The sequence below is a fragment of the Tamandua tetradactyla genome, chromosome 7 (assembly GCF_023851605.1).
Source record: "Tamandua tetradactyla isolate mTamTet1 chromosome 7, mTamTet1.pri, whole genome shotgun sequence".
In the NCBI taxonomy this organism is placed as follows: domain Eukaryota; kingdom Metazoa; phylum Chordata; class Mammalia; order Pilosa; family Myrmecophagidae; genus Tamandua; species Tamandua tetradactyla.
This window is the reverse complement of record NC_135333.1, coordinates 45548406-45558623: the sequence shown is the minus strand read 5'-3', so window position 1 is coordinate 45558623 and position 10218 is coordinate 45548406. Positions and strand designations below refer to the sequence as shown.

The 10218-nt window shown below is 63.4% G+C and overlaps 1 protein-coding gene across 1 annotated transcript; it reads right to left on the bottom strand.

The window, feature by feature from the left end:
• Window positions 1-2785: 2785 nt before the first annotated feature.
• Window positions 2786-9913, bottom strand: PANX2 (pannexin 2). Its single transcript, XM_077167860.1, has 3 exons — window positions 9688-9913; window positions 3489-4946; window positions 2786-3087 (listed from the first exon to the last, which is right to left on the bottom strand). The coding sequence occupies exons 1-3, from the start codon at window positions 9911-9913 to the stop codon at window positions 2786-2788; spliced, it is 1986 nt and encodes a 661-aa protein (XP_077023975.1).
• Window positions 9914-10218: the final 305 nt, after the last annotated feature.

Sequence of the window (10218 nt, the reverse complement as noted above, 5' to 3'; positions counted from 1 at the left end):
GGGCCCCCCTTGGTACAGGCATGGGGAGGGACCCCTTGGGAGGAGGAAGGAGGGAGTTGTGTCCCTAGTGACCGTCCAGAGCAGGCTACCTGGTCCTGTCCCCCGCTGGCTGGGAGGGAGGGGTTCTCTCTAGGTCTGGGGGAGAGGGAGGCTCCAGTTCAGCCTCCACCCCCAGGGCCTGCTGGGCCTGGCCTCTGCCACCTGCTGGGAGTGTCAGGAGCCTGTCCAGCAGGAGGCAGACCTAGGGTCATGGTCGGCAGAGAGCTGCATCTGACCCTGGCAACCTGGTGTTCTGGGCCTGGGGTGGCCCTCTCAGGGATGCCCTGCTTGTGACCACAGGCCTCGGCCATGCCTATTCAGCTGGCGTGACATCACACATCTGAGGGTCCATGTAACCCCTCCACCCACACATACCCTGAGGCCCATATTCTTGGGAAACAGGATTGGGGTCCTCTGAGATCAGCGGCAGATCCAGCTGGGTTCCCAGGTCAGGGCCGCGGAGGCCAGGCTCAGGGCCTGCTCACTGGTGTCACAGCAAGGGGCGTCTCAGGCCTGCCCCCTCCCCCAGGGACAAGAGTAGCACACAGCTCTGCATGGGGTGCATCTTAAACAATGCCAGGGCCTCTGGCTGCCCCCCTCCCCCGGGGCAGGGTACCCCCTGGAGCAGGCAGGTGCTGTGGTGAGCAGGGGGACGCGGGAGACTGGGACTTGCGTCCACCTCCCCTTGGCCGGAACTGGGTTGGGCTAGTTCTTGGGGTGGGGGGTGGGGGGGCTCCAGCTGTGCTGGGAAGAACAGAACCCTGGTGTGTTTTTGTTTTTCTAAGAATGTTTTTATGAGGAGTTTTATTTGGGGTAGCTTCTAGTCTTGCCTCTGGGGGTAGGGTTGCTTTGGGAGCTAAGGAGGGAGTAGGGGAAGCCACACCCCGTTAGAACTGCTGGGGTGGGGCAGCCACACCCTCTATTCCTCTGGGAGGAGTGGGAGTGGAAGGAGGGAGAGAGCAAGGGGCTGGGGCTGGAGCCCTAGGCCTACACAGCCATTTGCCCGCCCCCCCCCCCCCAGTCTTGGGGGACAGACACCAAGGAAGGGGCTGGGTCTGTGAGCAGAGCAAGAGAATCCAGTGGATTCTACAGGGGTCTGAGGCAGGGAGCCCTGGGAGTGGGGGGTCCAGACTGGCCTTTCCTTTGGGCGTGCCTTGTAGGGACAAACCTCTTCCCGAATAGGGCCCGGCGGGAAGGCACTTGGCACAAGGTGCCTCAGCCTTGGTCCACTGAATGTGCAGAGGCCGCGAAACTGCTCCGCGGCTGCGACACTTCCCTTTGGCCTATGGGCAGGCCAAAGACTCACTGGCCCCGCTCAGGGCAGCAGTGCCCGCAGGACTCTGGGACTGTCCTCTCTCGGCTGGCCCCAGCATGTGGGGCCTCCCGGGCACAGGATGAGCTGAGGGCACTTGGGAGGTGTAGGGAGGGCCACCAGCATGTGCAGAAGGGTAGATAGATGCAGTGGTGTTAGCTGGTGCGGCCACTGGGACTGGGGTGGGCAGAGGTCCAGTCACCCCTGGGCCCCAACCTCTTTGCTCTCTGAGGCTCGCCCTCCAGCTCGGGGTGCCCCTTGGGATAGCATAAGGGGGTGGCCCCAGGCTGTATGGCCCTACGGAACCAGCTCATCCCCACCCCCACCCCAGAGCCTGGCACTCAAGCCCCCTGCCCAGTCCCCACCACCTCCTAGATGGCCTCTGCCTGGGCTGCCTCCTCTCTGCCCCCTCCCCCCGCCACATCTCGGAGCCCCCTCACTGCAGAGCGTTCCTGGATCCCTCCAGCACCCCTGGCCCTTGCCGCACCTAAGACAGGCTGGCTTCCTGGGGGGCTGCACACTCAGCCCCTGCCTGGGGGCCCTCTGGGGCAGGCCCACCCCTGAAGCCCCTCTGCCAACGGCAGACCACGAATCCCCCACACCAGCCCACACTGCGGGGCAAGGCTGGGGCCCCCGGAGAGTGTGACCCTGCATAGCGGCGCCCCAGCCAAGCGCGTAGTCAGAATAGCATTTATTCTCTGCTCACCACCGCTGAGCAGTAGTGCCCAAGGCTGAGGTAACTGGCGGCCTAGAACCTGGGCCAGGGTTATTGCCTTGCTCCCCTCCCCAGCCAGACTGTGTCCTCGCATGCACACACACACTTGCACGCTCATGCCCGCTCACACACATACCACCCTTCCCTTTAAACCCATCTTATGTCTAATAATAAATATAATTGCTAATTACACTAATAATAATAAAATAAAATACATGTGTCAGGTTACAAGAAGAAAGTGCATGGAGGTCTCAGCAGGAGGGGCGCCCCAGCCCCCCTCACCGCGAAGGCCGGGTCCCTGCAGAGGGGAGGGGCGCACCCCTGAGCGCGGGGCCATGGGGTGATCCACCCCAGCTGACCTAGAGGCAGTGGGCTTGTCCTGCCCCCACCCGGCCCCTCCCTTCGCAGAAAATAAACCGCGTCCCGGGTCCACAATGAAATCGACTAAAAAAATAAACTCTCCCTCCTGCAGTTCCCACTCCTACGAGTGGGGGATGGGGCGGGGGGCTCCGGGCCTATGGGGGGTGGTCTACTGGGCTGCCACCTTCCCCAGACCATGAGATGCCATTACGGCTGTGCTCCAGGCTGGGAAGGTGCAGTGCCCCCCACATGCGGTCGGGGTGCGACGGGGTGCTGGGAGTGGGGAGTGCAGGGCAAGGCAGAGGCTGTCCACGCAGGGCTGGGGTCCCTGGGTCCCCGGGTGGGCACGGCCTTGCCCCTTAGAACTCCATGGTGCTCACAGCTGTCCTGGGCTCGTCGAAGGTGGCAATCAGAATCTGCTGGGGCGGGGGTATGGCGATAAGGTCGCCCACGTCGGGGGGCGCGTGGGGACCCCCTTCCTCCTCCTGGGCCTCGTACAGCGTGTTGATGTGGAGCAGAGGGTGCGTGGCATTCCGGCTCAGCAGCGCCAGGCCGGCTGGAGACAGGGGGGCCACGGCAGGGACCGCGGGGGGCGAGCACACACGGAAGGGGCCCCCCGAGGGAAGCCCGGCTCGGGCAGGCTCTGCCGGGAGCACGGCGTCTGCGAACCAGGAGAAGACAAGGTGTCACCCTTCCCTGGCCCAAGCCGCAGCGCGCCCTCTCGGCCCCAGCGCGCCCTCTCGGCGCCTGCGCAGAGGTGGGGAAGGCCCGAACCCGGGGGTGGGGATAGTAGCCCTGACCCGCCCAGGTCGGCCGGTGGTCGGCGGTCAAGGGACCCACCCACCCCGCTGTAAGGGCAGCTCCAGGTGAGGAGTTTCTCCTCCAGGGCTGCCAAGGCCTGAGCAACCTCCCTGCCAACCGGGAGACTCCGCCGCCTCCCGGCAGGCCCCAGCGGCTCCGCCCTCCCCCTCTCCCGATCCCGCAGCTCAGGTGGCCGCATACCCCGCCCCCCCACCGCGTCGAGGCAGGGGCCCGCCTGCCCCTCGAGGCCCAGCGCCGTACCTGCGGTGGGTGCCCCGGCCAGCCCGCGGCCGCACTCCTCGGCCTGGGAGAGAAAGCCAGCTTCCTGGCTGCGGGAGGAGGGCAGAGCTGCTGCGGGCGCGGCCTCGGCCTTGGGCTTCCTGGCGCCCAGGAGGTAGGGGTGCACGTCCAGGGAGAAGTGGCGCGCGTGCTTCTTGTCGGCGGCGGTCCCCGGCGGCGCGGGAGAAGGGGCGGCCGTGTCCCCGCCTTTGGGCTGCCTTGGGCCGCCCGCGTCCAGCAGAGGGGCACCGAGCGCGTCGGCGGCCGTTTTCCTGCGCACGGGCTTGGGCTTCTCGGCCTTGCTGTTCTCCACGCGCATGATGGCCAGTGGCTCCTTGAAGGGCTGCGGCAGCGCGTTGCCGCTGGGGATCCACTTCATCTTCTTGCGCGGCCGCTTCACCACGGGCGGCTCGGCAGGCTCAGTGGGCTCCGCGCTGGGGTCCAGGGTCTGCGCGCCCGCGTCGCGCACCGTGGGCGTCGAGTCATGGTTGGACTGGGCCAGCGCGGCCAGCAGCTGCCGCACCACGTGGTCGTACATGAGGTCGCTCTCGTTGGTAATGAAATCCAGGCGGTTGAGCGACTTGATGTGGTCGCGGTTCTCGTTGCAGAACATGGCCAGGATGTTGATGTCGCAGAACTGCGAGCGGCGCCACTGGCGGCGCGTCTTGATGCCCACCTTGTGCAGCTTGTCGAAGATGAAGTTGCTTTTGCGGAAGATGAAGAGGTGGATGAGGTTAACGAGCACGATGAGATTCATGAAGCAGAGCAGCACGATGTCCACGCCTGCGATGATGCGCTGCAGCTGCACCGACGGCAGCTTGCAGCTCACACGCACGGCTGGCCCCACGCCCCCGCCGCCCGCCTGCGCGTCTGGGGAGGCGCCCAGCGCACACGTGAACTCGTTCTGCTTCTGGGTGGCGTAGTAGGTGCACAGGTAGGAGAGTGGTACCGCGCTGAGCAGCAGGATGAGCACGTGCCGCGCCAGGTACAGTTTGGCCAGGAAATTGCTGCGGCCCCGCCGCTCCAGGTACTTCTCGAACAGGTTCTGCTCGGGGCTCTTCTCCCTCTCGGCGTTCTCGATGATCTCCCGCTTCTCCCGCTCCGTGATGCCCGGCCCCTTGGACTGGATCTGCTTCTCGATCTTGGGCGCCCTGCCCTCGGCCGCGCGGTGGTAGCAGTTGTCAATCTCCTGCAGCAGGAAGTTGAGCTCGGAGGTGAGGCGCGTGGAGGCCAGAAACTCCCAGCCCAGCGCTGGCACGTACATGATGGCGGCGAAGGCCAGCAGGGCGTAAGGTAGGAACTTGTGCTCGAACAGCGACGGCCATAGGTTGGCGTCCACGCCGGGCAGGGCATCCCGCAGCTCTGTCCAGCAGTAGCCGCGGGCATACAGCGCCTGGTCGCGGGTGAAGTTGTGCGGGGTGTAACAGTAAATGGGTTCCTCTGGGGGCAGAGAGGAGACAGGGCTGGAGGGGGGATGGTCTCAGGGAGACACAGCTGGGAGTGGGTGGAAGTGGGGGCGGAAGCAGGGAGGGAGGCTGCACTGGCATGGGGGAGACACCACCCCCCCAGCATCAAGGGTAGGGGTTGGACTTTGGGGCTTCCTAAAGCCCCTGTCCCTCACACCTCTGCAGGCCCCTCTCCCACAGTCTCCCCAAACCTCCACTTTTCCCCCTACTGCCGACCATGGTGGGGTGGGGGCTTACCCTGGGTCCCCTCCCTTGCAGTCACTGTGGTCCAACAGGGGAGGGAAGGAGAAATCCTGTCCCACCCCCGGGGCTGACCCACACACCCACCCCAAGCACTCTTCAGACCAGGGAGGCAATGCACGCCTGTGGGATGTGGAGGCCCACTCCTGGCCCTGGCCCTGCCCTGCCCTGCCCCGCCCCACCCCGGGGCCATTGAGGGATGCGGAAGGGTGGCCTGGGGACCCTGGTGGGCAGGGTGGGGAGATCCAGACTTGCAAAGGGAAAGTTTTCACCAGTTGAACTGAGGAATATTTGTCTCTAAAGGAACAGAGAGACTTTTCTCCCTCTTTGCAGGAAAACACTTGCAACTCAACCTTTGCCCTCCTCGCATGAGCCTGTGGCTGTGCCATGTGCAGGGACCCACAGCAGGGGAGGGTGGGGAGAGCCTAGCCCATGGCCACTGCTGTTGCTGGGGCAGCACCAACTCCTGAGGGGGGACGTGGGAACGAGTTGTCCAGGGGGGAGAAGCAGCCAGCGGACAGGCTCCCGGGCATTGGAAGCACCTGGTGTCTCGGCCCTCCTAGCACCCCCTGAGGCCCGCCTCGGGGAAGCCCTGGCTCCAGAGGTCTTGGCTCAACCTGTCCCTCCCCAAGGTCCCTCCCCTGAGCCCCTGAGCCTCCAGCCTCCCCCAGCTCCCCACTCTGCAGGCCTCCTGGCAGCCCTTGGGGGCTCACAGGGCCTCTTTTTTTTTTTTTTAATTTATTTATTAATTAAAAAATTAAGAAACCAAAAAAAATCAACATATATAATCAGTAATTCACAATATCATCACTTAGTTCAATATTTATCATTTCTTAGAACATTTGCATTAATTCAGAAAAAAATAAAAAGACAATAGAAAAAGAAAATGAACACAGGAAAGGAAAAAAAAAAAGATTATACCTACCATACCCCTTACCCCTCACTTTCATTGATCATTAGCATTTCAAACTAAATTTATTTTAGCATTTGTTCCCCCTATTATTTATTTTTATTCCATATGTTCTACTTCACAGGGCCTCTTCTGCACCGTCCTTTATGCTTTTCTGAGCTGCCGGGTCAGCACCTACTTCTTTAGGTCCGAGCGCCCCTAAGCCCAGAGCACGGGGTTCCAGGAGGCCCCCAGTCAGGAGAGCCCAGCCCGGCCCAGACGGCGTCGCCCTGGTCCCCCCCATAGCCCCCAGCCTGTTCCTCCTCACCCCCGAGGGGCCCAGGAAGGGGTGCTGAGTCCCCTCTGCTTGTCCTGGAGCCTGCACCCTTGGGAGGTCAGGACCAGGACGCTGCAGGGCACTAGCCTGCCTTCCATCTGTCTGTCCATCCAATGCCTGATCTGTGTCCTTTGTGCTGGGGACAGAGCTGCACTTGATGTGGCTCATGCACAAGTCGCCAGCAGATTGGCAGACACTATCACTGCACAGGCCAGGGGGTGGGGGTCGCTCACCCAAGCATGGAGACCCCATAGCCTGCCCCCAGCCCCCTATGCCCACATGGTGAGGGTCCAGGCGGGATGTGCAGGGTGGGACCTCAGGGGTCTTGGGCACAGGTATAGCAGAGGTCCAGAGGCCACAGTGACCCCAAGCAGACCATGGGGTCTCGGCAGAGCTGCTTTGCTCCATCCAGCTTCTAGACCCGTTGCTGGAGGATGCCCCTGTGGTGGCGCTGGAGGGTCCAGCCATTGTGGGGCGCAGGACGTGGCGTCCCTGTGACCCGGCACAGCCCTCTGACCTGTCCTGTGCATTTGGCCTTCCACACTCCTCCACAACCTCCCACCAGGCAGGGTCCCTGTGGCCAGAGACACTAGGCCTGTGGGTGGACATCCCAGACCTGGCTGGAGGCAGAGGGATGGGCAGAGCCCACCTGGACCAGGGCTGGAAGAGGCTGGGGTGGGGTATGGGCAGGAGTTGGGACACCACAGCCAGTGCCTGGCAGGGCAGGCCCCCGGTTCTGTCTCCTCCAGAGCAGAGGGCTCTGGGCCAGCTATAGTAATTCTGTACCACAAGCAAAGGTGCCCCCAGGGGAAGGTCCAGCCCCCAGGGTGCTGTCATGGTGGGTGGACAGATGGCAGAGGACAGCCTGCCTCCAAAGAGCTGGGGTCCCGGGCTGAGTCCCTGGACCATGGTGCATGGGTGCCCTGAAAACTTTAGTTGCAGGCCCACGGGGCCTGGAGCCATACTGCACCCCTGCATCCCTGCACCCCTGTGCCCGCCACCAGGAGCACATCTCCTTCCTCTAGAGGAAGAGGAGGGTGAGCCGGGAATGCATCCAAGATGCCTCAATTGGCCAGCGGGTTTGCTCGGGTCACGCAAGGAAACCGGCCGCGGAAGCCAGTCGCTCACAGATACCATGGGGCTTCTAGCGGGAAGCAGGCCCGACTGAGCTGGTGCCCAAGGTGGGGTGACTATTTCAGAGCAACCCCAGCCACCTCCATCCGATTTATCGTGTGTACATGTGGTTTGGGGGGGAGGGGCACCCCACACAGAGGCCTAGGACAGCTAGGACCAGGGAGGAGGAGACACCAGGAGAGCCGGCTGCCCCAGGCCGGGGCAGACAGGAGGGAGCAAGCCCAGGCCTACTGACCCGGCTGCCAGTGCCAAGGTCTGGACACAGCTGTGCCCCCAAGCCCACGATCCACGGACCCGCCATGGGCCTGCCCCTCTGACCGTGGGGTCCTGGCCCTGTCCACAGCCCCAACTGGCTCCTGCCACTAAGTGAGTCCCACGCATATGTGTTGGGGTGCATATATCTGTTGGGGTGACTGTAGGATGCGTGCTGGGGTATGTGTGTCTGTTGGGGTGCTACCAGGGTGCATGCTGGGGTGTGTGTTGGGATGCGTGTGCTCACCCTTGGTCTTGGGTCCCTGTGGGCCTGGGTCTGTGTCTGGGCCCCAGGAGAGAGTCCGGCAGAGGCCTCCCGTGTCCTGGGCAATGTCCACCTGCAGGCCTGGTGTCTCTGGCCACAGGGACCCTGCCTGGTGGGAGGTTGTGGAGGAGTGCAGAAGGCCAAATGCACAGGACAGGTCATAGGGCTGTGCCAGGTCACTGGGCACAGAGGAGGGGGCCGTGGGGACCAGCCTTCCCATGGGTTAGCACTAAGGTTATGTGTGTAGCCAATGCCCAGGACATGTGCCAGCTCAGCATCTCGTTAGGTGCCCCCCTACCTAAGCCTTCTGCCACTGCCCAGCCTGGCCCCACCCTCTGCCCTGACATGAGCCCTTTGGGGTGCAGAGCCTGCTTGCCAGATGGTCTCCCAAGACCAACCCTGGCCAGGCCAACTGCTGCTCACGTCCTTCAAAGGGTCCTACTTCCCTGGGAGGGGATCCTTGCCTGCTACTGGACAGGACTGACCAGCTGCTCAGCACGGTCCTGGCCGCTGGAACCACGTCCACCCCTTAGGTCAGCATCTACTTCATGAGGTCCATGTCCACCCCATGTATTCTGCGTCCACTCCACACACTCAGCTTCCACCCCACATTCTCTCCTGGGCTCTGTGTCCACCCTATAGGCTCTGTGCCCACCCCAGGTTCTGCATCCACTCCATAGGTTCCATGTCCACCCACAGGTTCCATGTCTATTCCTTAGATCCCATGTTTACCCGACATGTTTCATATCCACCCCACAGGCTCCACATCCACCCCGTGGGCTCTGTGTCTACCCCCAGGATCCACATCCACCCCAGGGCTCCATGTCCACCCCCAGCCTTCACATCCACCACTGGGCTCCACACCTACCCCATGGGGTCCATGTCTACCCTATGCATACCACGTCCACCCTACACACTCAGCATCTACCCCATGGGTTCTGCATCCACTCTTGGGCTCTGCGTCCACCCCCAGGCTCTGCATCTACTCCACAGGTTCTGTGTCCTCCTATGGGGTCCATATTCACCCCACAGGCTCTGTGTCTAACCCACAGGCTCCATGTCCACCCACAGGCTCCACATCCTGCCCTCGGGATCCATGCCTACTCCCCAGATCCCATGTTCACTCCACATGTTTCATGTTCACCCCACGTGCTCTGTGTTCACCCACAGGCTCTGCATTCACCCCTGGGTTTCACATCCACCCCACAAGCTCATGTCCATCCCACAGGCTCCACATCCACCCCACGGGCTCCATGTCCACCCCAGGCTCTGTGTCCACAGCTCGAACCTCCTACTGTCCCCCAATGCCTGTGACATTCCACAGGCCAGTCCTGGTGTCTTGGTGATGTCCTCAAGGATGGATCTAGCACAGGCCTGGCCCAGCCCCAGCGGTCACGGGAGAATGAATGGGAGATAAGACAAAAAGAAGAGGTGGGGATCTCATAGCGACAGTGACATTTGCAGGGAAGGGTGGCCGAAGGTCTGGTGGCTGAGGCCACGCCAGCAGGCCACGGTGCGGCGGGAGGGGAGGGGAGGGGGGCGGGAAAGAGGCAGAGGGCGCCCCTGCGGCCCCTGCCCCGCGCGCGGCGGCCCCTCACCTGCGAAGTTCTTGGTGAAGACCAGCGTGACCAACAGGATGGGGACGAGCACGGTCCCGATGGTGACCACGCGGTCGAAAGGCAGCTCGAGCTTGAGCTGCAGCAGCAGCGCGGCCAGCGCGCCCGCCTTGTCGTCCTGCGCGCCCGGTAGGATGAGCTCCCGCAGCTTCTCGCCCGCCAGCAGCGCCGTCGCCATGTCCGCCGGCTGCTCCAGGAGGTGGTGCATGGGGGGCGGGGGGCGCGGGCGGCCCGGGGGCGGGGCGGGGGCTGCTGAGGGGCGGGCGCGCGAGGCCTGCGGCGGAGTGCCGGGGGCGCGGGGGGCGCCGGGGCCGCCGCCACCCCCGGGCCGCCCGCCTGCCTGCAGCCGCGGCCCGGGCCTGGCGCGTCCCGCGGAGGGGAGGGTTACCTGCGGCGACTCTGAGGCCTGGCTCCGCCCCCGCCCCTGCCGCCCCGCGGAGGACTTGACTTTGTAATGACGATGACTTTGCAAAAAATATTTAAATTAAATGAGTGAATAACGATGTCCCGCCT

Bases quoted from the DNA above. Each gene is read 5' to 3' on its own strand.
- PANX2 (XM_077167860.1), bottom strand. From the start codon at position 9,913: ATGCACCACCTCCTGGAGCAGCCGGCGGACATGGCGACGGCGCTGCTG. The intron at 4,947-9,687 runs GTGAGGGGCCGC...CTCTGCCCCCAG, and splicing joins CTTCACCAAGAACTTCGCAG to AGGAACCCATTTACTGTTAC. The intron at 3,088-3,488 runs GTACGGCGCTGG...CCTGGTTCGCAG, and splicing joins GGCCGGGGCACCCACCGCAG to ACGCCGTGCTCCCGGCAGAG.